The 27,884-nt window shown below is 48.3% G+C and overlaps 1 protein-coding gene and 1 pseudogene across 3 annotated transcripts; one reads left to right on the top strand and one right to left on the bottom strand.

Annotated features, from left to right (window-relative positions):
* Positions 1-129: 129 nt before the first annotated feature.
* Positions 130-27,640, bottom strand: LOC114592414 (uncharacterized). Of its 3 annotated transcripts, none has more exons than XM_077920987.1 (12): positions 27,509-27,640; positions 24,418-24,518; positions 20,364-20,565; positions 19,115-19,259; positions 16,974-17,392; positions 15,701-15,827; positions 14,214-14,327; positions 12,808-12,975; positions 6,855-9,053; positions 4,908-4,960; positions 3,464-3,537; positions 130-461 (listed from the first exon to the last, which is right to left on the bottom strand). In XM_077920987.1, the coding sequence occupies exons 2-11, from the start codon at positions 24,486-24,488 to the stop codon at positions 3,493-3,495; spliced, it is 3,543 nt and encodes a 1,180-aa protein (XP_077777113.1). In that variant the 5' UTR covers positions 24,489-24,518; positions 27,509-27,640; the 3' UTR covers positions 130-461; positions 3,464-3,492. The 3 variants fall into 3 exon arrangements, with proteins under 3 accessions (XP_077777113.1, XP_077777112.1, XP_077777106.1); XM_077920986.1 differs by lacking the exon at positions 27,509-27,640 and adding an exon at positions 24,606-24,739 and having other exon boundaries at positions 6,855-9,050; XM_077920980.1 differs by lacking the exon at positions 27,509-27,640 and adding an exon at positions 24,606-24,736.
* On the top strand, positions 11,386-12,467 carry LOC114592369 (CD82 antigen pseudogene; annotated as a pseudogene).
* Positions 27,641-27,884: the final 244 nt, after the last annotated feature.

Here is a 27,884-nt window from a genome sequence, read left to right as displayed (position 1 = left end):
CGCTTTTTACTCCCAGGGCCAGAGGTTTAAAAGGCAGGTGGCACGCATAAACTCGTAGAAATCTCTGGCTCAAGCACAGACTGGGCAAGGCAGAACCAAACACAGAAGCCAGAACATGCAATGCACCCATTCGATTCTAAAGAGTTTTATTCAGAGCTATATCCTTCGGAAAATGCAAGCGAAGACAAGGGTTTTTATATAGTGCTGACATGGATTAAAAGCCAGATGGGGGCTTCAACGACCCGAAGGATTGAGAGAGAGGGAGGAGATGTTCTTGGGAGATATTTCAATAATTTTGAAGCAGTTGCAAAATAACCAAGCCCTGAAAAGGGATTGAGTTTCCGCACAGAACTCATGAGAAGGTTAAAGATACTCGGCTGCAGCGGCATATGCAAAAAGCTTTTTCTTTTTTTTTCTTTTTTAAAAAATCAGGTTCAGCAAACTGGCTAGCTTCCAGAATCCTGCATGGGAAAGAAAACAAAAGAGCATCACAACGATTTGCTAAAAGAGAGAGAATATATATATATATACAAACACATCTTTCTAATATCAGGGCATGAAAATATCTGCAAGGATCCTTTCCACAAGTAATAAAATACCTGTTCCTAGAACAGTTGTAGATTAATATCCACAACTATGTGAATGCTATGTTTATTTAAAAAACAAAATGAAACAGATTTATGCATTTAGGAAATCTAATTTCTGCCCCAGTCAAAGCTTTTGAGTCTTGTATAAATTATCATGTAACATGGTCTTAACTTGCATAACTTATTCTGTATTTCATATACGGTATATAACTATGCTTTGGCCACCTCCATACCATGCATATAAAGCGCCATGATATTATTTTAAATAGCCATGACTTCCCCCAGAGTATTCTGGGAATTGTAGTTTGTTAAGGGTGCAGAAGTTTGTTAGGAGACTCCTATTCCCCTCAGAGAACTCTATTCTCAGAGTGGTTTGACAATCCCTGTTCACAGGGAAATCTGGGAACTGTAGGTCTGTAAGGGGAACAGGGATCTAACAACCCTTAGCAAACTACGACTCCCATAATCATTTGTGCCACTGGAGACACAAGGCAGGGTCTGCATTGTTGACCTGAGTGCACTATCTATATACCCGCAGGTCCCACTTACTGAACACACTGCATTCCTTGGAAATCATTCGTTAAGCGAGTGTTCGCATAACAAGTCCATGATTTCCACTGATTCCTATGGGAATATTTCTAACTGGGGATTTGTACAAGCTCAGTGGTTCCTTCCCAATATGGCTGCAGCCAACCAGCAAAAAAGAGACAAAGGAAAAACAAATTTGTCCAATCTCTCCTGCTCCCAGATTTTTCTAATCTCTGTCTCTCTCTGCATGCTTTCTGCCCAAAAATGGCTGCCGTTGACCAGCAAAGAACAAGGAAGAAAGGAAGTGGACAAAACCTGGATATTCAGATATCTGAATCTGCTGGTTTGGGCATAATATTTACGCTTGGATAAGTGAATTTTCCAAGAGTGAGTGGGTGGATAGTGGGACCTACCTGTACCTGTACCTGTACCTATACTTCTTTAACAAAATTTCACAGTACTGCCTGATTGCGTTGATTATAAATACAAAGGAAAAAGTATAATATATGAACATATAATTACTATACGAAAGGAATTAAGTTGTCAATTATTATGCTGTCAATTCTATGAAGTTGTATTCAGAGCAGACCCATGGAAATGAATGAAGTTACGTTAGTCATGTCCATTGTTTTCAATCAGTCTACTCTGAGTAAGCTGGAGACAACCCTCTGATGTTCAATGAAGCTATTTGTTTTTACAGCTTTGTCGTTCTTTCCTCATACCTCATACCTGTCGTTTCTAACAGCATATTCTTTCTGAATACAGTGGTACCTCAGTTATTGAACATAATCTGTTCCGGAAGACCGTTCGGCTGCCCAAACGTTTGACAACTGAGGCGCAAATAGCGGTCTGCAGTTTCAATGGAGAAAATTGGAAAAAATGCAGTGGAAGCCGTTTGACTTCTGAGGAATGTTTGAAAATGGAAGCATTTACTTCCGGGTTTTCAACATTCGAAAACCAAAACGTTCAGTTTCCGAGACACTCGAAAACCGAAGTACCACTGTATGTTGAAACCAATCAGAATGTTTGGGAGGCAAAGGCGCATTTGAAAAGGAGACCCTACTTCTACACATTTATTCTGCTTAAACAGTATGCTAATAAACATCTCTCCAGAGTTTATTAATAAAATCAATTGGACAAGGGTGACCAGCAGGTTCTTAAGGGAGAAGGTGGTTTTTAAGATATCTGAGGGATTTCAAGGTAATAAAGCAGAATTTTTTAATGGGGTCTGGGAATAATAATAATAATAATAATAATAATAATAATAATAATAATAATAATTTATTATTTATACCCCGCCCACCTCCTTTCCAGGTTCGACCCCAGGAATCCCTGGATTAAAAGTAGAAGTAATAATAATAATAAATTTATTATTTATACCCTGCCCATCTGTTTGGGCTTCCCCAGCCACTCTGGGCGGCTTCCAAAAAAATATTAAAATACTGTAAGAGTTTGGATTTGATATCTCGCTTTATCACTACCCGAAGGAGTCTCAAAGCGGCTAACATTCTCCTTTCCCTTCCTCCCCCACAACAAACACTCTGTGAGGTGAGTGGGGCTGAGAGACTTCAGAGAAGTGTGACTGGCCCAAAGTCACCCAGCAGCTGCATGTGGAGGAGCGGGGACGCGAACCCGGTTCACCAGATTACGAGTCCACCACTCTTAACTCTGAGTGTTCGGAACTTAATAGGTTAAGTTGTTCCCATGATGCCTCAACATTCTGACGTCAGCTTTGGAAGCTGGGAGGAGTTTTCTCTGTTCCTCTCTGTCTTTGAGGGAAGAGGTCGCAGTTTGTCATGGCTGCGAGTAGTCCAGGAGTTTTCTGAGAAATGTCGCAATAAAGAACTGTTAATGGACAAACCGGTACTCTGTGTGTTTGTCTGAAGCTAAGTGACAGCTTTGCCGCTGTGTTCACTCTGCGAGGCGTGACTGGACGGAGCAGAATGGGCAGCTGATTGGAAGAAGCGCGCCGGACCGCCATAAAGAGCTAAGTTGGATCGTAAACCAATTAGCAGGTCACGCCCTAATCAATAAATCCACATTAACCACTACACCACACTGGCTCTCTGTAATACATCAAACATTAAAAGCTTCCCTAAACAGGAATAAATATAATTTATTACTATTTACTGTGCTTATATCCCATTCTCCTGGTGGGATATAGCAGCTTCTCCACTCTCCCTCACCCTCGTTTTATCCGTGCAACATGGAGGATAAACTAAGGAGGAGGAACTGGCCTATTGTCATAAGGGAACCTCCGTGGATGGACCAGGGATTTGATCCTTTGTCTCCCTGGTCCTCACACAAAACTCCAGGCTCCACAACACGCGGGCTGTTGCTTGTCTTACCCAAGTGCAGCTTCCCGATGTTTCCTGCTCTATACAGCGGTGGTCAGAATAATGGCATTGCAATCCAAGCTCATCTGGAACAATCAAAGAGTGTTATGAGTAAGACAGACGTCATCTACACAGCCCAGCCAAGGAAGGGCAGCTTTGGCATATCCAGACTTGGGTGTGGTTTAAATTTAAGGCTCTCGTCTGCATTATTACTTTAAAAGGTAAAGGTAAAGGACCCCTGGACGGTTAAGTCCAGTCAAAGGCGACTTATGTGGTTGTGCCTCTCATCTCACTTTCAAGCCGAGGGAGCCAGCATTTGTCCACAGACAGCTTTCCGGGTCATGTGGCCAGCATGACTAAACTACTTCTGGCACAACAGGAAACTACGGGGGAACCCAGAGCGCACAGAAACGCCGTTTACCTATTTATCTACTTGCGCTGGCGTGCTTTCGAACTGCTAGGTTGGCAGACCTGGCAAACTGCTAGGTTGGGACAGAGAAATGTGAGCTCACCCTGTCATGGGGATTCGAACCGCCAACCATCCGATTGGCAAGCCCAAGAGGCTCAGTGGTTTAGACCACAGCGCCACCCACGTCCACCACTTTAAGCAGTCATAAAAGGTAAAGATAAAGGTAAAGGGACCCCTGACCATTAGGTCCAGTCGCGGACAACTCTGGGGTTGCAGCGCTCATCTCGCTTTACTGGCCGAGGGAGCCGGTGTACAGCTTCCGGGTCATGTGGCCAGCATGACTAAGCCGCTTCTGGCGAACCGGAGCAGCGCAAGGGAACGCCGTTTACCTTCCCACTGGAGCGGTACCTATTTATCTACTTGCACTTTGACATGCTTTCAAACTGCTAGGTTGGCAGGAGCTGGGACAGAGCAACGGGAGCTCACCCCGTCATGGGGATTCGAACCGCCGACCGTCTGATCAGCAAGTCCTAGGCTCTGTGGTTTAACCCACAGCGCCACCCGCGTCTCTTTTAAGCAGTCATGGCTTCCCCCAAAGGATCCTGGGATCTGTAGTCTGTTATGGGTGCTGAGGAGACCCTCTGTTCCTGTCCCAGAACTCCATTTCCCAGGGTGGCTAAACAATCATCCTTCTTCCCAGGGAATTCTGGGAATTGTCACTCTTTATCAGAATTCTCCCCAGGCCACGCACTTTCTCCCCAAGCCTCCCTCTTGCTGATCTGGCTTTGTAACCCTCCAAGTGTCTCCTTGAACTTTGATAACAGCTCCAGGGAGGTGAGGGAGTGAGCATAAAACTCGCTGGCTGAGCAAAGGTAGCAATTCATTGGCTGCCCCCCTCTGGGCCCACCCACCACTGTCATGTGACCCCAGGGGATTCCCCAGAAAGGAATGAAAAAGGTCATTCCCCAATTCCTGTCATAGAGGAAATAATGACACGTTGTAATTAAAAGCTTCTCTCGGCAAAGCAAAATGAGAGCTCTTCCTTACCACGGCGGTGCTGATTTCCTCCACGGTGAGCTCCGTAGATTCGGCAATGAAGCCTGAAATGTACAAAGATAAACTGCTACAGCGTTTTTATTCACGGGGAGTGGGGAGACCACGAATGGGGCAGGTGGGGGAACGACAAGTAGGATGTAGGCGTGTCACGTTCTGAGATGGTTATTATTATCATCATTTATTGGAGTCATATACCACTCTATACCCAGAGGTCTCAGGGCGGTTCGCAGAAAAGATTGACATAAAAACCACAATATACTGTATAATCAAAATAAAAACCCAATAACACCCGCCCGCAAAAAAAGAAAGAGCCACATTTTAAAAGGGCATATAGGATGGTCAAAAAGGAGGCTGAGCTATGGGCTGTTCCTTGGCATGCTGCCAGAGATCCTGACAAGACAGAAGTAGTGTTTTTGGGAGAAGGGGGGTGGGCAGGTGAATGGGGTACCTGTGCCCCTGAAAGACCAGGTGCACAGTCTGGGAGTCATTTTGGACTCACAGCTGTCCATGAAGGCGCAGGTCAATTCTGTGTCCAGGGCAGCTGTTTACCAGCTCCATCTGGTATGCAGGCTGAGACTCTACCTGCGCATGGACTGTCTCGCCAGAGTGGTGCATGCTCTGGTTATCTCCCCCCTTGGACTACTACAATGTGCTCTACGTGGGGCTACCTTTGAAGGTGACCCGGAAACTGCAACTAATCCAGAATGCTGCAGCTAGACTGGTGACTGGGAGCAGCCGCTGAGACCATATAACACCGGTCTTGAAAGACCTTCATTGGCTCCCAGTACATTTCCGAGCACAATTCAAAGTGTTGGTGCTGACCTTTAAACCCCTAAACCATGGGTAGGCAAACTAAGGCCTGGGGGCCGGATCAAGCCCAATCCCTTTCTAAATCCGGCCCGTGGACGGTCTGGGAATCAGCGTGTTTTTACATGAGTAGAATGTGTGTTTTTATTTAAAATGCATCCCTGGGTTATTTGTGGGGCATAGGATTTTTTTCAGAGTATAGTCTGGCCCCCCACAAGGTCTGAGGGACAGTGGACCAGCCCTCTGCTGAATAGGTTTGCTGACCCCTGCCCTAAACGGCCTCAGCCCAGTATACCTGAAGGAGCATCTCCACCCCCATCATTCAGCCCAAGGGTCCAGCTCTGAAGTCCAGTTCCAAGGGCCTTCTGGCAGTTCCCTCACTGCAAGAAGTCAGGTTAGAGGGAACCAGGCAGAGGGCCTTCTCGGTGGTGGCGCCTGCCCTGTGGAATGCCCTCCCACCAGATGTCAAGGAAATGAACAATATCTGACTTTTAGAAGACATCTGAAGGCAGCCCTGTTTAGGGAAGTTTTTAATGTTTGATGGTGTTTTTAATATTCTGTTGGGAGCCGCCCAGAGTGGCTGGGGAAACCCAGCCAGGTGGGTGGGGTATAAATAATAAATAAAATATTATTATTATTATTATTAAGGTAAAGGTAAAGGTACCCCTGCCCATACGGGCCAGTCTTGAGAGACTCTAGGGTTGTGCGCCCATCTCACTCTATAGGCCGGGGGCCAGCGCTGTCCGCAGACACTTCCGGGTCACGTGGCCAGCGTGACATCACTGCTCTGGCGAGTCAGAGCCGCACACGGAAACGCCGTTTACCTTCCCGCTAGTAAGCGGTCCCTATTTATCTGCTTGCACCCGGGGGTGCTTTCAAACTGCTAGGTTGGCAGGCGCTGGGACCGAGCGACAGGAGCGCACCCCGCCGCGGGGATTCGAACCACCGACCTTTCGATCGGCAAGCCCTAGGCGCTGAGGCTTTAACCCACAGCGCCACCCGCGTCCCAAGTATTATTATTATTACTACTACTTTTAATCCAGGGATCCTGGGGTCGAACCTGGAAAGGAAGTGCTTCCCCCAGGGCAATGACCTGCCCTCATAGAAGCAAATCATCCCACTCCATCTCACCTATGTGCATCTGTTCATGTTCGGCAAGCTGGGCTCTCCTGCTGAAGCTTTCGGTGCATTCCGAGCACTGATACGGCTTCTTTCCCGTGTGAGCCGCCTTGTGTGTGATCAGGGACTTTTTCCAGCTGAAGCTTTTCCCGCACTCGGAGCACTTGTAGGGCTTCTCTCCCGTGTGGGTCCTCTTGTGCACCAGGAGGGCAACTTTCTGGTTGAAGCTCTTCCCGCAGTCGAAGCAGGTGTACGGCTTCTCTCCCGTGTGGATGATCTCGTGGCGCGCCAGGTGGTCCTTCTTGTGGAAGCACTTCCCGCACGCGGCGCAGGCGTACGGCTTCTCCCCCGTGTGGATCCTCATGTGGTTGATCAGGCCGACTTTCCAGTTGAAGCCCTTCCCGCACTCGGAGCACTGGTAGGGCTTCTCTCCCGTGTGGGTCCTCTTGTGTGTCATGAGGCGGTCCTTCTTGTAGAAGCTTTTCCCGCACTCGGAGCACTCGTACGGCTTCTCCCCCGTGTGAGTCCGCATGTGGGCGGTGAAGTTGGCTTTCACACTGTAGCTCTTCCCGCACTCGGAGCACTCGTGGGGCTTCTCCCCCGTGTGGGTCCTCTGGTGTGCGAGGAGAGAGGATTTCACGTGGAAGCATTTCCCGCACTCGGGGCATTCGTACGGCTTCTCCCCCGTGTGGATTCTCTTGTGCTGAATGAGGATCCATTTGCCGCTGAAGCTTTTCCCGCACTCGGAGCACACGTACGGCTTCTCCCCGGTGTGGGTTCTCATGTGTACGTTAAGAGCAGACGACCAGCTGAAGCTTTTGCCACAGATGGTGCAATCGTGTACGTTCTGCTCCCCTGTATGTTTCCTCATGTGCATGATCAGGGACCGTTTCCAATGGAAACTTTGGCCACAGTCAGAGCATATGTGCGATCGCTCCCCGGTGTGGGTTTTCTCATGTCTTAAAAGGTAAGAGGAGCACGAGAACCCTTTCCCACAGTGTGAACACTGATACGGTCTCTCTCCGGTGTGAGTCCGCTTATGCACATCAAGGTACGATTTCAGGATGAAGGATTTCCCGCAATCGGAACATCCATACGGCTTCTCTCCCGTGTGGGTTCTCCGGTGTGTAATAAGGCCTGAAATCTGCTTGAAGCTTTTGTCGCACTCGGAGCACTCATACGGCTTCTCTCCCGTGTGAGTCCTCTTATGCGTGACGAGGGTCGCGCCATGGTTGAAGCTCTTCCCGCACACAGAGCACATGTACGGCTTCTCTCCGGTGTGGATTCTCCGGTGTGTGATAAGGTAATCTTTGCGGCCAAAGCTCTTTCCGCACTCGGGGCATTCGTAGGATTTCAAAACGGGTCCTACCGAATGGGACTTCTTGTGTCTCCGGAACGATGCTGCGTAGCGGAAGCACTTTCCGCACTCGGAGCACTGAAACGGCTTCTCCGCCGTGTGGCTCTGCTTGTGTATGTTGAGGGTCCCTTTCTCGCGGAAGCTCTTCCCGCATTCGGAGCACTGGTACGGCTTCTCTTCGGAATGGGTCCTCATGTGCACGTTGAGGGCAGATTTGACAGTGAAGTTCTTCCCACAGTCGGAGCATTCGTAGGGTTTCTCCCCCGTGTGGATTCTCCTGTGCACGGCAAGGTGCGGCTTCCGATTGAAGCTCTTCCCACAGTCCGGGCACTTGTACAGCTTCTCTCCCGTGTGGATTCTCTCGTGCAGAATAAGGGACCCTCTGCGATAGAAGCTCTTCCCGCACTCGGAGCACGTATACGGCCTCTCCCCCGTGTGGATCCTCTTGTGCTGGACAACGTAGGCTTGTTCCCGAAAGCTCTTCCCGCAGTCCGAGCACTGATACGGTTTCTCTTCCGTGTGGCTTGTCTCGTGGCTGAGAAGTTCGGGGCGGGAAGAGAAACCCTGGCCACACTGGGAGCAACTGTATGGTTTCTCTCCAGCATGACCCCTCTGGTGTATAACCAGCTGAGACCGCTTATGGAAACTTTCCTCGCAGGAGAGGCATTTATACGGATTCTCTTTTGCTGGTATGTCCTTCAGATGCTCTGTGTGCTGCAGGATTCCAGGTGTCCCTTCAGTCTTAAGACCCTGGGGAGATTTCCCGCTGACTGTCCCCGAAGTTTCTTCTCCTCCTTGCTCGGCTGTTTCCAGCTGACTCTCCTCTTCATTCCCTGGCCCTTGATCATTGCCTGCTAGAACAAAATGAGAGAAAAGAGTGTCACAAATGGGTCCGGCAATTAAAACATTACAGTGTGGAGTGTTCTTCTGGTTGGCCAGCCATACCCCCTCCTACGAGACTCCATTCCGTTGCCTCTCCCATCTGATTTTCTGGGTCCCCCGGTCCCCAGCTGTCAGCATGCGACATCCACATTGGGCTTTTTGGAAGCGTGGATTCTACCTTAGGGATTTTTTGTATTTCTGAAAGCCTTGGGGTTTCACCAAGCCCACTGATAGCTTCTCCGTGTGTGTGTGTGTGTGTGTGTGTGTGTATGTACGTGTGTGTAATGTGGTGTTCTGCTTGGATAATGCAACATAAAAACCATGAAAAGAGCCTGCTAGTTTAGACCGAAGACTCATCTGGCCCATCAGCCTGTTCTCACACGGCGGCTGGTCTTTGGGAAACCCCCAAGAAACTTAAGAGAATCTGCACCTTTTTTTTTTTAGAATATCCCTCCCTCTCCTGTACATGAGAGGAAATTGTTTTTTGAAGCCCATCTTAAAAGAGACATTCTTCCTTCAGCACAAGGGGAAACACTTCTAACACACATATGTGCTTCAGCTAAAAAGGATGCATTTGACTTCAAAATCAAATTGCTTCTACTCACAAACAAATTTAAAGTCAAATTGATTCAATTATGATACTAGCAACAGTATGTTTATGCCACTTGTCTTAAATATTTAGATGCCGCCCTAGAGTGAAATTGTGTTCCAGAGCAGTCTACATAATTAAAATGTGGGGGGGTGCAGTAAAAATCATGTAAATAAATTGAAAAGCAAAGCAAAATCAGCAGATGAAACAGCTGGCAAGCCAGGATGGTGTGGCAGTATGAGAAGACCAGGGTTCAAATCTCCACTCAGCCATAAAGCTCATTGGGTGACCTTGGGCCAGTCACTGCTTCTCGGCCTAACCCACCTCAAAGGGTTGTTGTGGATCAAATGAGGAGGGGAAGAACCACATATGCCTTAGAGGAAAAGGTGCTTAAGGGGGCTGAATACAGGCTATGTCCCAAACATTTGGTGTTTATATTATGTTTTAAGATATGCTGTAAGCTGCCCAGAGTGGCTGGGGAAACCCAGCCAGATTAAATAAATAAATAAATAAATAAATAAATAAATAAGTGGTACCTTGGTTGTCGAACTTAATCTGTTCCGGGAGTCCATTCGACTCCCAAAACAGTTTGAAAACCAAGGCATCAGACGTTCGGCTTCCAAAAACCGTTTGCAAACCGGAACACTCACTTCCAGGTTTGTGGCGTTCAGGAGCCAATTTATTCAGGAGCCAAACCATTCGAGTTCCAAGGTACCACTTTAATAGTAATAATAATAATATATTATTTATTATTATTATTATTATTATTATTATTATTATTATTATTGACGTATCACAACCCTAACAGAATAACTGCTAAAGTGAATAGCCACTCAAGGAAATTATAAACAACTACATAGGTCTATTGAGACACCTGAAAGTCAAAGGCAAGTATTCTTTTGATATATTGCAGTTATTTTCATTGCTATATTTCTGTAACTCAACTCAGATCATTTGATGACAAGCAGGGTATAAATACAAATTACAATTGTATTTTTATTTTTCTAAAGAGATGGATAGATTTATATAAAGCTATAGTTTTCCCAGTAGTGATGCATGGAAGTGAGAGCTGGACCATAAAGAAGGCTGATCGCCAAAGAATTGATGCTTTTGAATTACGGTGCTGGAGGAGACTCTTGAGAGTCCCATGGACTGCAAGAAGATCAAACCTATCCATTCTGAAGGACATCAGCCCTGAGTGCTCACTAGAAGGACAGATTGTGAAGCTGAGGCTCCAATACTTTGGCCACCTCATGAGAAGAGAAGACTCCCTGGAAAAGATCCTGATGTTGGGAAAGATGGAGGGCACAAGGAGAAGGGGATGACAGAGGACGAGATGGTTGAAGCTACCAGCATGAGTTTGACCAAACTGCGGGAGGCGGTGGAAGACAGGAGTGCCTGGCATGCTCTAGTCCATGGGGTCACGAAGAGTCGGACATGACTAAACGACACAACAACAAATATATATCCCTCCAGATGTTGCTGAATTTTCCACTCCCATCATCCCTGACCAGTGGCCATCAGGTTAGAAGTGAGGAAATCAAATGGAATGTACCACGTCAGACGACAGGGGGAGGAAGGCCACTTCTGAGCGCTCCACTTCCAGAAAGGGGAGGGGGAGAGGGGGAAAAGACCACATAAATGAAGTGGCAGATGTTACAAAACAAGAGGGGTTGGGGCGCAGAACTCAAAGGCGGCTAGACGATAATAAAAAAAGCTGTGAGCCCAGGGGCTCTAAGGCACTTGTTCTGTGGCTCATCCAAGCCGGTACAGCTGTTGAACTGTGTGTTTGTGTGTCTGTCCTGGAGGTTCTGAGTTCCGAAACAGAAGGAAGCTGCGTCTGTGAGAAGATGAAGCCCATCTATCAGAAAGCCACTGCTTACAGCCTCTTCTTCTTCAACCACCTCTTCTTTGTCCTGGGGGCCATGCTGATGGGCTCCGGACTATGGCTCTTCTTCGACAAGAGAAACTTCATCACCATCCTGCAGATCTCGACGTCCACCATGAACATCGTGCCTTACACCCTGATTGGCGTGGGGGCCGTCACCATGGTGATGGGGTTCCTGGGCTGCGTGGGGGCCTTCAGCGGGAGCCGCTGTTTCTTGGGGCTCTACTTCTTCGGCCTGCTCCTGCTCCTGGCGGCCCAGGCCACCACCTTCTTGCTCGTCTACCACCGTGCGCAGGCCATGAAGGAAAAAACGCCCACCTTTGTCCTCCACCTCATCCGGTACTACGACCTGAGGCACGAAACCAACAGGTCCGCCATGCTGGCCTGGGACTACTTCCAATCCAAGATGTCTTGCTGCGGATGGATCGGGCCGGAAAACTGGAAGCTGAACCTCTTCCTCCAGGAAAGAAATTACACACTCTACCCTTGCTCCTGCGGCGTCAACGCCACCAGCTCGGAGGCAGCGATAGGCTTCTGCCCCCTGGACGCTCCTTCCGGCGCCTTCGACAGCTGGCCGGTGAGGAAGACGGGCTGCGTGGTCTCCGCCCGTAAATGGTTTCAAGAGAACAACGACGTCATCATCGGGGTCTGCGCAGCCGTCTCTCTCGCCGAAGTGTTGGGAATGGTGCTATCCGTTTGCCTCTGCAAGAGCAAAGCGCCCTGAGGAGAATTCGCCAGAAGTGGCCAAGAGGCAAAGGCCACTTTTGATGCCCACAGACTCGGGCAAATTTCATCCATATTTTATTTTTAGTCCACTTCCGGGCCTGTCTTGACAAGTCTCTGAATGCGCCTCCTCTGCAGCTCTCTGTTACCATAGCTATGTGTTAATAAACCTTGTGTCTTACCCAATTTGGGGTAATTTGGGGGACTTTTGACCACTGGGAGTGCTATCTCGCTCCCTTTCACTGTCACACAAGAGATCCCTTACTCTAATTCGCCTGCCTTGCCTTCACTCCCTCAGATCTACTGAACCTGTTTGCGGCAAATGTTTGCAATATTTCACTATTTCGCTAAAAAAAAGAGAAGATTAAAAAACTAAAATACTTATTTTTGCTTAGCGCTCAGTCTTTCGGACACCAATCAGACTAATGCTAGGAACAGCATTTTACATCATTGTGACTTACCCTGGGACCTCAGGATGAAGAGCGGGGTAGCAAAAATAAATAAGTGAATAGAAATAAGAGACTACCTGCCCGTTTCTTCTTCCCCTTCTCAGGTGCCTCAGATCCCTGTCGCCTCTTTGTTCTTCCCAGACCCCTGGAGTTCTCCTCCATCTCTGTGCCCTCGCTTCCTTCGCACGGTGCCCCACACAGCTCCCCTTCATCGTCGCTCTGCCACCCATCGCTCACCGGCACAACTATAAGGATGAGAGAGGGGGGCGGAAATGGAGCCTGAAAACTGCTGTGCAGAAATGGGGGTACAAGGGATACAGCCAAATACACGCAATTTCTGATTAACGTTGAAGTTGCTTTGTGATTGTAAGAGGCTCTAGAATGGGTATCTGCTCAGAAAATCAACCTAAACCCAGCCACTTTGGGTGGCTCCCAACAGAATATTAAAAACACAATAAAACATCAAACACTAAAAAGAAAGAAAATGAACCTCAATATATTTAAAATAAAACTAATAAATAAGCAAAGGTCTGAGCTGATTTAATCTGACATAGTCAGATTAAATCAAATAAACAAGGAATATTCCGTGTTATGTTGGAGGGAATGCCAGGAAACAGGGAATTCTGTTCACATGTGGTGGGGGTGTAAATAAGTACAATTTTTCTGCCAAAGGGTGTTTAAGGAGATAACAGAAATCACCGGGTTAAAGCCGACCAAAAGTCCAGAGGTAGCATCATTATCAATTTACGATGGGGTGGAAGGTTCGCAGACCATGAAGGACTTGCTCACAAATTTATTGACAGCTGCATGAATTATGATAGTTAGGAGGTGGAAGGGGCAAGCAGAATATAAAATGGAAGAATGGGATAAAGAGGTGTGGGATATAGCGATGAACGATAAATCAACATGTGCCATTAAGGTAAGACGGGGAATATGCAGGAGAAATGATTCTGAGGAGATATGGAAGGTGTTTGTAGAATTTGTACTGTTAAAACGGAAAGGGGTCAAACCACCACAGGAGGTGCTGAAATTTTGGGAGGTTGGATAGTTACAATGGAATGGTCTCAGGCACATTTTTATTCTTATTTATTTAAGATTATTACTTTGTCAAAATAAAATAAAATAAAATAACGGGGGCGGGGGAATAAAAATAAAATAAAATAAAATAAAATAAAATAAAATAAAATAAAATAATAAAATAAAATAAAAAAGCAAGCAAGCAAAGGTCAAATAAATCACTCTCAGCAGACCTCTGAGAATTCCTCTCTTGGTTACTCCCTTCTTTCCTTCCATGAGGTAAAATATGAGTGCTGGTCTTACATTCTTAATCCTTCGAAACCCTGGCAGGCTCAGGCCTAGAGACAAGGCCCAGATCTAAGCGCCGCTCCCTTTACTCAGGGCAGTATGACAAACAGCGGCTCCAGATCCATTCTCGAGAGAGACTGCTTCTATTAAACGAACGCCATATTTAATGAGTACCCACTTTCAGCAGCCTCAGTCACGGAGGAAACTTCCTCCTGAGATACTACTTCTTCAGATGCAGGGACTTCGGCTTGAATGATCTCTGCCTGGTTGTTGTCGCTCGCAGGCTCATCTTCTGGAGGATCAAGACAGAGAGGAGGAAATGAATTCTAAGGAAGACGGGGAAAACTCTCTCTTTCTCTCAAGAAATCACCTAAGAAACCAACGGGCAAAGGGTGCCATATATGGTTTGCTTCAGGGCTTTCTTTTTCCAGCCGGAACTTTCCGGAACTCAGTTCCGGCACCTCTCAGGTGCCCGCCATTGCCGTTACAGCAGAACCTTGGTTTTCGAACGTAATCCGTTCCGGATGACCGTTTGACTTCTGAAATATTCAAAAACTGAGGATCAATGGGCAAAATCAAATGAAAAAAATAGAAAAACATGCAGCGGAAGCCATTTGACTTCTGAGGCGCGTTCGAAAACAGAAGCAATTACTTCTGGGTTTTTGGTGTTCAGGTTCCGAATCGTTTGGGCTTCCGAGATGCGCAAAAACCGAGGTTCAAGAGAACAAAGGAGGTGTTCGTGGTGTTCTAGAAAAATAGCACTGGTTCGCTTCTATAGGTGGCTACGGTGTCCTAAAAATACCTCCATTTTAGATTCTGTCTGCACTGTTCTAGTTAGGAGTCCACTGGCACATCTAGTTTAGAAGTGTCCACACTGACTGGCAGCAGCTGGCCAGAATTACAGACTGGGGTCTCTCCCAGCCATACCTGGAGACACCATTGGGGAGGTTGAACCTGGGTTTTTCTGCATGCCACTGCGCTATGATTCTCTCCCTTTATAGATAAAGTAACAGCCCAGTCCTCCTACTTCTAAACCAGGGGTCTGCAACCTTTAAGACAAAAAGAGCCACTTGGACCCGTTTCCGAAGGGGAAAAAAACTGAGAGCCGCAAAACCATTGCGACATTTAAAACAAATATATCTCCGGAGCCACGATCTGACAGCGGGTGGGAAGGTGACGTCGGGACGGTGCGTGACTAACGCACGCACCACCCCCATGTGATGTCACAGCCAGTACAGCACCCGCCACAGTGGGGAGTGTCGGGGCGCACAATGCGCCTCCTCCCCTCGCTAGTATCCGCCCCGGAGCCGCGGCAAAGGTGGAAAAGAGCCACATGCGGCTCCGGAGCCACGGGTTGCAGACCCCTGTTCTAAACAAACAGAGATTCTTTTTTGTGACAGGCTGGGGATAAGAATTGCCCCTCACACAGGACTAGAGTCTTGTGACAGCAGCCCTCAGAATATCAGGCAGGCAATGGAGGAGGGGAAGAGGAGGCGAGAGAAAAGACATGTCATAGGAACAGGAGGGGGGGACCTTTGGCCCTGCAGAACTACAACTCCCATCAGCCTTTGCAAGCAATGTGAATGTACGATGGGAGTCCAGCAACACCTGGAGGGCTGGATTTCCCCCTTCACCCGCCATAAGGGAAGCACAAAGAATTGTTACCCAGCAAAGCACAACTTCCATCTCCCTTCCTGGTGGGCCTCCTGACCCGCAGCGAACGCCGCACCTCCGAGGGAGCCTTCTCGGACTCGGGGAGATTGGCCGCCATCTCGGCCAGCGGCCTCCGCACCTAAAAACAGGAAAAGGTACTGAGGGGCAAGCTGCTTGCTAGCCTTACCCTCCATGAATTTGCCTAATCCTCCTTTAAAGCCATCGCTGCCTCCAGTGGGAGGGAGTTCCACAGGGTAACTGTGCTGTGCGCAAGAGGACTTTAACCACAACCTACCAACGTTCAGCTTCATGAGATGCCTGTGGGTTCTAATATCACGAGAAAGAAAAATGTTTCTTTCTCCGCTCCATGCATAATTTCACAGCATGAAGACAGACAAAAGGAGAGCCATCTTCACACAGCGCAGTTAGCTACACGTTGCAGGACTCCCAAAAATAGACCAGCGGTAGCAGAGCGGTCAGAAATCCAATACATTCAGGATTGGCACTGTCCATAAGAAATCCAGTTGCAGCAGAGTTAACTTAAACTTACGATAACTTAGAATAAATCTTAACACTAAGCATACAGAACACCACATCAGACAGAAAAGAGATAGAAAGAGAAAGCAGAAAGCCAGGCTCCTTCTGGCCTCTTATTATAGAGAGCATGACCTTGACTGAAAGAAAAAACAGAACCAGTTTAAATCAGCTGCACTCGGCATCTCTGAAGGAATAACCCAAACAGGGCACACCAGTACACATATCACCCACACAAGAGGTTCCCTGTTGCAGCTCTGCCTGAGTCTATGCTCAATACTCAGCTTCTTTGCCTTTGAGATGGCCACTCTTGTTTGAAGGGGACACGGGTGGCGCTGTGGGTTAAACCACTGAGCCTTGGACTTGCCAATCAGAAGGTCGGCGGTTCGAAACCTCGTAACGGGGTGAGATCCCATTGTTTGGTCCCAGCTCCTACCCACCTAGCAGTTCGAAAGCACGTCAAAGTGCAAGTAGATAAATAGGTACCGCTCTGGTGGGAAGGTAAACAGCGTTTCTGTGCGCTGCTCTGGTTCGCCAGAAGCGGCTTAGTCATGCCGGCCACGTGACCCGGAAGCTGTACGCCGGCTCCCTCAGCCAATAAAGCGAGATGAGCGCCGCAACCCCAGAGTCGGCCGCGACTGGACCTAATGGTCAGGGGTCCCTTTACCTTTACTCTTGTTGGAACTCTATGCTTTCAGCTTGTGCAACCAGTCTCAGTGGCCTGGATCCGCCATAGGGGAAATGAACTCACCTCTTCCCCTTGCCTTCTCTTCAGGAAATCCTCGGCAAGGGTCACGGCACTATCACAGTTTGCTGGTTGCTCTTCCTTGACGTAGTCCTGCATCTCCCAGGGAAGACTGGCCAGGAACTGCTCCAGGATGACCAGCTCCAGAATCTGCAGTTTGGTGTGCTTCCCGGGCTTCAGCCATTGGTGGCAAAGGTCCCAGAGCCGGTCGCAAAGCTCTCGGGGCCCTTGGACCTCCTCGTAGCGGAACTGGCGGAAACGCTGGCGATGGGTGTCCGAGTTGTCGACGGGCTCCTCCGAGATGTTTTGCCATGTCCTCTCCCTGCATTCCCTCCAAGGCCTGGGCTGGAGGAAGCGAGGGCCTTTTCCTGCCGTGGGGTCAGTCAGGCCGTGCTCCCGCACAGATGCCAAGCGAAGATCCCGGGCTAACAGTTTTTAAGGACAAGAGGGGAATACCAGGATGGGGGCATTTGATGGTCAATTCACTTGGCTCAATAGAAAACTATAAATTATGCTGCTCAATAATAAAATATTTTTATTTATGTGGGATGTAATCCATTGGCGCTGTGGGTTAAACCACATAGCCTAGGACTTGCTGATCAGAAGGTTGGCGGTTTGAATCCCCACGACGGGGTGAGCTCCCGTTGCTCGGTCCCTGCTCCTGCCAACCTTGCAGTTTGAAAGCACGTCAAAGTGCAAGTAGATAAATAGGTACCGCTCCGGTGGGAAGGTAAATGGCGTTTCTGTGCCCTGCTCTGGTTCGCCAGAGTCATGCTGGCCACATGACCCGGAAGCTGTACGCCAGCTCCCTCGGCCAATAAAGCGAGATGAGCGCCGCAATTCCAGAGTCGGTCACGACTGGACCTAATGGTCAGGGGTCCCTTTACCTTTACTAATCCATTGGAGCAGTCAAATACAACATTCATTGTTTTCCTAGAGTGAACACATGCAGGGGGGGTGTTACTCCAGCCAGCGTAACTTCCTGTTCCACCGGTCAGCAGCGTTCTCCCCCTGCATGTGAACAGGTAGATGGGCGTGACCCTGGCTGACCCCATAAAAAAGCCGAGTCGCGCAGCCATATTCCTCTTGCTGCCATCCTGCTCCCCTGCAGCCCTTTTCTTCTCTTGATGCTGTTCTCGTAATGTATTTGGCTGTCTGCTGGCTCTCAGCCAGCAGCACATGGGCTCAGTCCCCATATGGGATGAACTCACACTTTGCTATGTAACTACTAGCTAAAGCCTGCCTTCAGGGATCGTGCTGTGAACTGAATGCAAGTAAACTTCTTGTTAAAGGTAAAGGTAAAGGGACCCCTGAGCATTAGGTCCAGTCGTGGCCGACTCTGGGGTTGCGGCACTCATCTCGCTTTACTGGTCGAGGGAGCCGGCGTACACCTTCCGGGTCATGTGGCCAGCATGACTAAGCCGCTTCTGGTGAAACAGAACAGCGCACGGAAACGCCGTTTACCTTCCTGCCGGAGCAGTACCTATTTATCTACTTGCACTCTGACATGCTTTTGGTCGGCAGGAGCAGGGACTGAGCAACGGGAGCTCACTCCATCACAGGGATTCGAACTGCTGACCTTCTGACCGGCAAGTCCTAGGCTCTGTGGTTTAACCCACAGCGCCACCCGTGTCCTAAACTTCTTGTTACTGTTAAGAAAAGACTCTTTAAGACAGATAAAAGGGGACACCAGGAATAATCCATCTGGGCAAGCCAGATTGGATTGCTTAACTAAAGAGATTCAAACAAATCTGCAAACTTGCTTCCTGCTGAATTGTGGCGAATCTGTTCTGCTACATGACTCACTAGCGTAAGTGATAATATTTAATCACTGTATCCTCTCCTACTATCCTTAACATTCCCACAATTTATCTGCAAGTCTCAGGGTGATTCACAAGATAAAACCACAAGATAAAATCACAAAATACGTAATCCAATAACACACACACCCCAAACACATTTCAAAAGGGCGTCAGCCAAAGGCCTGGCTAAAGAGGAACATTTTTGCCAGGTGCCTAAAGGTATATAATAAAGGTGCCAGCCGAACCTCCCTGGGGAGAGCATTCCACAGACTCATACGCTCGGTCTCTTTTTACAGAAAGCTGTATTCCAGCAGCGCCTTTTGTGACGTTTAGTCGCTGACCTACCTGGACTGGCTGGGAGAGAGTAGGAGTGCTCCAGCCCCACAACATCACTCCCAGGGGAAGGCACTTCTGCATCGCTCTCCTTGGTTTTCAGCTGACGGCTTGGCGGAGGATCACGGCGGACGTGGGGCCGCCTCTTTTTACCACCCTGTATGAAAACAAAACTTTCAGTAGTGGCCTACCATTGTACTATGGGATAATAATAATAATAATAATAATAATAATAATAATAATAATAATACCCCGCCCATCTGACTGGGTTTCTCCAGCCACTCTGGGCAGCTCCCAACAGAATATTAAAAACAAGATAAAACATCAAACATTAAAAACTTCCCTAAACAGGGCTGCCTTCAGATGTCTTCTAAAAGTCAAATAGTTGTTTATTTCCTTGACATCTGATGGGAGGGCGTTCCACAGGGCGGGTGCCATTACCAAGAAGGCCCTCTGCCTAGTTCCCTGTAACCTCACTTCTCGCAGGGAGGGAACCACCAGAAGGCCCTCGGAACTGGACCTCAGAGTCTGGGCTGAACGATGGGGGTGGTATACTGGGCTGAGGCCGTTTAGGGCTTTTAAGATCAGCACCAGCACTTTGAATTGTGCTCGGAAACGTACTGGGAGCCAATGTAGGTCTTTCAGGAACGGTTATATGCTTTTGGCGGCTGCTCCCAGTCACCAGTCCAGCTGCCGCATTCTGGATTAGTTGCAGTTTCCGGGTCACCTTCAAAGGTAGCCCCATGTAGAGCACATTGCAGTAGTCCAAGTGGGAGATAACTAGAGCATGCACACAAGCACACCAGCACACTCCCTAATTATGATTCCCAGCAAGTAGTATTCAGAGGCATACCACCTGCAGCTATGTAAGTCATAAAGGCCCTCTCTACACGCTGGGTCTAAGGTGCTCCCATGAGATCTCACAAGAACATCCCAGGGCATCTGGAGTCAGAGCACAGAGAGCACCTTGCTCCCCAAGGAAGGCAGAGAAGCAAAGATTATTCTCTCTAAGGAGGAAAGGGTTCCTGTGTGTTGAAGCTATTTTGAGAGGCTCTGAGTTCCTTGGGGCAGCAAGGCCCTTTCAGCAAGCCAGCCACAGGGAAACCGGTATACTTGTGAAGGGACGGCTCCAAGGGTTCAAGTACACACATATCTGCATATATGTAGAACACTCTGAGCCAGACCCCCCGCGTAAGGCATGATCATACTGTATAGCAAAGGCGTCCATCCACGAGATTGATGGGAGGACGGTGAGATTTACCTTCTTCAGCCGCTCGGGTATGTTAAACATTGTCGGAATCGCTTCAGGCTTTAAGTACCGCCTCCCGGAAGCTACGTTTTCAAGGTAGTCCGTCTCGCAAAAATGTTCCGAGCAGATCACATGGTGCCGCGTGGGAGTGAAGTTCTTGCGGCGGATGTTCCAAACCCACTTTTTCAACAGATCTTTTTTCCCCAGAGGAAACCTACGACAAGTATGTGATATACAGTTATACCTCGGGTTACAGCCGCTTCAGGTTGTGTATTTTCGGGTTACGGACCGACGAAATCCAGAAGTACCGGAACGGGTTACTTTCGGGTTTTGGCGGTCGCGCATGTGCAGAAGCGCTAAATCGAGCTTTGCACATGCACAGAAGCGCCGAATCGCAACCCGTGCGTGCGCAGACGCGGGTTGCGAATACTGTGGGTTATGAACACGCATCCCGCAACGATAACGTTCGCAACCCCAGCGTCCACTCTGTGTGTGTGTGTGTGTGTGTGTGTGTGTGTGTGTGTGTGTATATAAAGGTAAAGGGACTCCTGACCATTAGGTCCAGTTGTGACCGACTCTGGGGTTGCGGTGCTCATCTCGCTTTATTGGCTGAGGGAGCCGGCGTACAGCTTCTGGGTCATGTGGCCAGCATGACTAAGCTGCTTCTGGCGAACCAGAGCAGCTCACGGAAACGCTGTTTACCTTCCTGCCGGAGTGGTACCTATTTATCTACTTGCACTTTGACGTGCTTTCAAACTGCTAGTTTGGCAGGAGCAGGGACCGAGCAATGGGAGCTCACCCTGTTGCGGGGATTTGAACCGCTGACCTTCTGATCGGCAAGTCCTAGGCTCTGTGGTTTAACCCACAGCGCCACCCGCGCCCCGTGTGTGTGTGTGTGTGTGTGTGTGTGTGTGTATGGCAATTAAATACTGCATTCATGTTCCATTTCATACAATGTGTTCACAGGGAGCAGACACACAAAGCACAAATGGATTAAAGTCCCAAACTCCTCTCCTCACAGATACCCAGAAACTGTGCTCATAACTATGAAACAAACACACACGGCTATAATTAGATAGAGAGAGAGATAGAATCAGAGAGATGGACGGGACCTCAGGATCATATTCTAGACCAACCCTCTGCCATGAAGGAATACGCAACTGGCCCACGTGGGGATTGAACCTCCAACCTTGGTGTGATTAGCACCACGCTCTAACCAACTGAGCTATCCCAGCAAGTACTGCCTGACCTTTAGTCTGACCCTTGGTCCATCTAGTTTAGCACATTCTCCCTCACAGAGCTACAATCTCCAGAGGGGTTTGACAGCCAATCCCTCTCCCCAGGGAACTCTGTAAATTATAGTTCTGTGAGGAGCATAGGGGGTTCTCCTAATAACTCTCCGCACCCTTAACAAACTACAGCTCCCAGAATTCTTTGGGAGAAGCCATGACTGTGTTGAAGAAGGTTTACTCTCACCCAGGAAAAATATAAGTGCAAGATTGCTGATTGCTTATACCTGGCCAAATCTGAATGGCAACTGCTGAATCAGCAACTGGCAACTGGCCAGAATGTGATTGTCCTGCCTATTTAAGAGGAACTAGACCAGCAAATTCTATCTGCTGCATAATATCTCTGCTGTATGACACCTACCTGCTCACTGCTGCTGGGCTGTGTGCTGTGCTTGGAGCTACATATGAACCTGCAACCTGGATCTGTACTTTGCTGAGTGTTTTGCTGTGCAGGCCAGGTGGCAATTCTCCATCTAAAGGAGTAACCCTGCTAGCGTTCTAGCAGGAGAATCTGCAAACATGTGTAACTGTGTATGCTCAAGCCTGCCAGTAAATGAAGCCACTGACTAAGTTTGCCTTCTATTTTTCCCTTTCACTGGTGCAAAGTGAACTTGCTCAGGCCTCTCACATTTGGAGCTGTTTCCTGACCGTGCCCAAGTGCTCCAACAGACTGTTTAGAGTATAATAATAATAATAATAATAATAATAATAATAATAATTTTATTTCTACCCCGGCCAGAGCCGGGCTCAGGGTGGCTAACGCCAGTAAAATTACAATAAAAAATATAAATAAATAAAAACATATTGGGGGGGGGGGACACCAATATGTACAATACAATAAAAACATATTGGGGGGGAACCAATTTAAAATACAGGTTAAAAATACAAATTAAAATACAGCCTCATTTTAATAGTAACCCAAAGATCAAAACCATAAGGGGAGGGTCAGACTGAGTCCAAACCAAAGGCCAGGCGGAACAGCTCTGTCTTGCAGGCCCTGCAGAAAGATGTCAAGTCCCTTGTGACAGAGCGTTCCACCAAGTCGGGGCCAGTACCGAAAAGGCCCTAGCCCTAGTTCAGACCAATCTAACCACCTTGTGACTTGGGGCCTCCAAAGTGTTGTCATTTGTGGACCTTAAGGTCCTCTGTGGGGCATAGCAGGAGAGGCGGTCCCGTAGGTACGTGGGTCCTAGGTATGATACTGCTTTAAAGTTATAGTACACATGGGGCCACAGATTTTGATGGAGGGGGACAGAGGAGCAAGGAAGCAAGAACACTGGCTGGCTTCTAAGAAAAGATACTTCTCCGTGCAACCCCAGCATCAACGTGTTGATTACAGATATAGTTTGGGGATGGGGAACTACCAGTTTGTGGGCTTAATCCAGCCCGCCAAGTCTCTGAAGGTGGTCCCCAGCACTCTTCCTATGCCCTGGCTCTCTCATGAGGTGCAATTGATAAGCAGCAGAGCATCACCAGGGTGCCACAGAGTGGAGATGACATTTCAGCAATGGGGAAGAAAGAGCTTGCAGTCAAAGCTGTATGCAGACAGTACCATTTCAGACTGCAGGTGGAGTACTCACATAATTTAAAATAGGAGTCTTGGTTGACCACAAACTTGACATGAGCCAACAGTGTGACGCGGCAGCTAAAAAAGCCAATGCAATTCTGGGCTGCATCAATAGGAGTATAGCATCTAGATCAAGGGAAGTAATAGTGCCACTGTATTCTGCTCTGGTCAGACCTCACCTGGAGTACTGTGTCCAGTTCTGGGCACCACAGTTCAAGAAGGACACTGACAAACTGGAACGTGTCCAGAGGAGGGCAACCAAAATGGTCAAAGGCCTGGAAACGATGCCTTATGAGGAACGGCTAAGGGAGCTGGGCATGTTTAGCCTAGAGAAGAGGAGGTTAAGGGGTGATATGATAGCCATGTTCAAATATATAAAAGGATGTCACATAGAGGAGGGAGAAAGGTTGTTTTCTGCTGCTCCAGAGAAGCGGACACGGAGCAATGGATCCAAACTACAAGAAAGAAGATTCCACCTAAACATTAGGAAGAACTTCCTGACAGTAAGAGCTGTTCGACAGTGGAATTTGCTGCCAAGGAGTGTGGTGGAGTCTCCTTCTTTGGAGGTCTTTAAGCAGAGGCTTGACAACCATATGTCAGGAGTGCTCTGATGGTGTTTCCTGCTTGGCAGGGGGTTGGACTCGATGGCCCTTGTGGTCTCTTCCAACTCTATGATTCTATGATTCTAATTTCAATGCTCACATGATAGAATATTCCGCGCTTTAGTTAATAATATACCATAATATACCATAAGATGCACCAGACCACACCTAGTTTTTGGAGGAGGAGAACAAGAAAAAAAATTTCTGAATCTCAGAAGCCAGAACAGCAAAAGGAATCGCTGTGCAATGAAAGCAGCAATCCCTCTTGCTGTTCTGGCTTCTGGGATAGCTGTGCAGCCTGCATTCGCTCCATAAGACGCACACACATTTCCCCTTACTTTTTAGGAGGGAAAAAGTGAGTTTTATAGAGGAAAAAATACGGTACATGTATTTAAAGATTCCTTGCTTAGTACATCAGGAGGAAGCCATAATTATAAACTATCCTCTCTGACATGGTAACATAAAAATTGTTAGCTGGGCCCTGCCAGATCAGACCAGTGAAGCTGCCACATCACTCACCGCACATCCTCCATTATTTGCTAGCTTTCTATATGCAGGGAATGTACCAAGTATGGAGAAAATTCAGTTCAAGCCTAAGGGCACCTTACCTGTGAAATGAGATATTGTTGCCCAGCAAAAATTTGTTGTTGCAGTTTATTGCACAACATGATTTCACCATGATGGCAGAGATGTAGCCGCTGGCCGAAAACTGTAAGGGATAACGGTAGAGAGTGGTTAACAGCATGGAGCACAGTTTACAAGAGGAATCTGAAAGACTGTCTCCTCCCTTACATACTTTCTCAGGGGTTAAGATCAGCAGAGGGGGGTGTCTTGGTAGTTCCGCCACCCTCATTCCTGGGGGAGAGGCAGCCCAAGAGAGAGCTTTTTCTGTAGCAGCCCCTACAGAGGGCTGCTCCCCACAGATGGGCCAGAAGGAATTCCCTGCCCACAGATGTGTGTCAGGTACCTTCATTGTACAGCTTGCAGTACCTGCAAAAGACACTCATCTTTACTGGAAGGAATTTTTTTTGTTTTGATCTTTACTTTGGTGTGCGTTCACCACCCCCCCCCCCCCGGGTCATCTAATCTAACCTCCTGCAATGCATGAATCTCTTTTTTATATCATATTTCTTATTAATTTTCAATTTCAATCCAATAATACCCTCGTTATAACAATACCAAATTATAATACAATTACTAATACCAATTGTTCAAATAGCAAATCACAGTGGTACCTCGGGTTAATTACTTAATTCGTTTTGGAGGTCCGTTCTTAACCTGAAGCACCACTTTAGCTAATGGGGCCTCCTGCTGCTGACGCGCCACCAGAGCACAATTTCTGTTCTCAACCTGAAGCAAAGTTCTTAACCCGAAGTACTATTTCTGGGTTAGCGGAGTCTGTAACCTGAAGCGTATGTAACCCGAGGTACCACTGTATATAATTTAGGTGACCTCCTGTATGCTGGGATGCGGGTGGCGCTGTGGGTAGCCTCAGCGCCTAGGGCTTGCCGATCGAAAGGTCGGCGGTTCGAATCCCCGCGGCGGGGTGCGCTCCCGCTGCTCAGTCCCAGCGCCTGCCAACCTAGCAGTTCGAAAGCACCCCCGGGTGCAAGTAGATAAATAGGGACCGCTTACTAGCGGGAAGGTAAACAGTATTTCCGTGTGCGGCTCTGGCTTGCCAGAGCAGCAATGTCACGCTGGCCACGTGACCCGGAAGTGTCTCCGGACAGCGCTGGCCCCCGGCCTCTTGAGTGAGATGGGCGCACAACCCTAGAGTCTGTCAAGACTGGCCCGTACGGGCAGGGGTACCTTTACCTTTACCTGTATGCTAGAATTGATGGTTTGATGATTTTCTTTATTCCTGCGTTACAAAATCTTACTACTTTCAATTACATCCCAGTCAAAATAATAATCCCTTCTACAACAACTGCAATATTAATAACTTCTATTCGTGCCGACACATTAAATGATTTATAGAACTACAAATGAGGAACTCAATCTATATCCTTGTTCTTCCTGTTTGTGGCCATTATTCTGTCCATGTTATTTCTTCCTGTCCTTGTAAAATGCTTTGTCTATCTTTTCCCGGTTGTTGCTGTTCTCCATCATGCCTGAGCTGATATCCTATTGTTGTTTCAGAGATTTCTCCATTACTCCGTCGCTTTGCAACTTTAACAGCAGCTGCACAAAGTTGCAAAGTTGCAATGCAGGAATCTCAACTAAATCATAGATGGCCATCTAACCTCCCTTCCACCACATTTATGAAAGATTTGAATGTATTACATTTCAAAGGCCTGTGTGATGGGGCTGTAACTCAGCTAACTGAGAACCACGGAAAACCATTCCTATGTGAAGTACAGTGTTACCTCGGGTTACAGACGCTTCAGGTTACAGACTCCGCTAACCCAGAAAGAGTACCTCGGGTTAAGAACTTTGCTTCAGGATGAGAACAGAAATTGTGCTCTGGCGGCGTGGCAGCAGCGGGAGGCCCCATTAGCTAAAATGGTGCTTCAGGTTAAGAACAGTTTCAGGTTAAGAACGGACCTCTGGAATGAATTAAGTACCCGAGGTACCACTGTACTGCAGACCCCTTGTTTTTCAAAACCCCAGCCACAGACCCCCTACATTTGAAAATGTTGACACCTCTATGGTCGTTTTTGTTATGTGAATGGTGCTCACAGACTCCTGGGTGGGTTGCGCAGACCCTGGGGGTCCACGGCCCTCCGGTCTAAATCATTAACAACAACAACACAATCCTGGCAACAACAATAAACGACTCCTGACATCCCAGTACAGTATGAGCTATAAGGGCCACAGCGATTGCGTTCAAGGCACTTTCCTATGTCCCTAATTCCCAATCCAGTCTCCCCCGCCCCAATTCTATTTTATTAAGTTTCAACATTTTTAACACACGCCGTCAAACCACAGTTTCGCTTTTTCTCTTCCTTCTGACGCCTTCCCACCCTTTAACCCCTCGGAGTTGCTGTTTCTCCCCTTCTGCTCTCTTCTCCCTAGCACAGGGGTCTGCAACCCGCGGCTCCGGAGCCGCATGTGGCTCTTTTACACCTTTGCCGCGGCTCCGGGGCATATACTAGCGAGGGGAGGAGGCGCATTGTGCGCCCTGACACTCCCCACTGTGGCGGGCGCTGTACTGGCTGTGACGTCGCATGGGGGCAGTGCATGCGTTAGTCACGCACCGTCCTGACGTCACCTTCCCACCCACTGTCAGATCGGAGGGCAGCGGCGCGCATGTTTTAAATGTCGCAATGGTTTTGCAGCTCCCAGGTGTTTTTTTCTTCGGAAACAGGTCCAAGTGGCTCTTTTTGTCTTAAAGGTTGCAGACCCCTGTCCTAGCAAACCATAACCACCACATTATGGTTCCTAACCCAGTTATATTTTTCTTTTTTGGGAGGCGAAGGGCAGCGAAAATCAGAGGCGGGTCACCACCTCTGCAGGCAGGAGATCCCAGGATCCACCCGCAATGGCATCTCCAGGAAGGAATCCCTTCTGAAACGCCTGGGCAGCTGCCTAAAGCAGCTCCCCCAAGTTCCTAGTCCCTAAGAGAAGCGGCATTTGAACCAGCGGCTCCCGGGCTCCAGCCTTTGGAGCCGCCCTCCCAGCAAGCGCCTTCTGCCTCCACGGCCGCCCACAGCAACGGGGTCCCCACTTTTCCGCCCCCAAAAACCAAACCCGCCGCACCTTCCGCTGGCGGCTCCCTCCATGCAACCAGCCTCCAGCTGCTCTGCCAGGCAATGCGGCTCCTCCTTCGCGGCCCGAGAGGAGCGGGACCGGAAGGTGCGCCCGCTATTCCTTCCCCCCAACAACACCGGGCCTTGGCTCCGAAGGGCCGCTTCCTTTCTAGGAAGGCGAGAGTTCGGCTGCTGGCTGCCTTAACCCCTTCCTGGCCAGGTGTCAGCGGACTCTCTCCCCCCCCCCCCCCCCGTTTTTGTTTCTTCCGGGTTACTTACCCAATTAAAAAATAATGAAAATAAAGAACCATTTAAGGGGAGATTGGCAGAGCAAAAAGAAAAGAAAAAAGAATTGCATTGCACGGGTTTTGCAGGGTTGGTGTTTT

The sequence above is a fragment of the Podarcis muralis genome, chromosome 2 (genome assembly GCF_964188315.1).
Source record: "Podarcis muralis chromosome 2, rPodMur119.hap1.1, whole genome shotgun sequence".
NCBI classification, from domain to species: Eukaryota; Metazoa; Chordata; class Lepidosauria; order Squamata; family Lacertidae; genus Podarcis; species Podarcis muralis.
The sequence above is the reverse complement of the archived record's forward strand: the minus strand, read 5'-3'. Positions and strand labels throughout refer to the sequence as shown.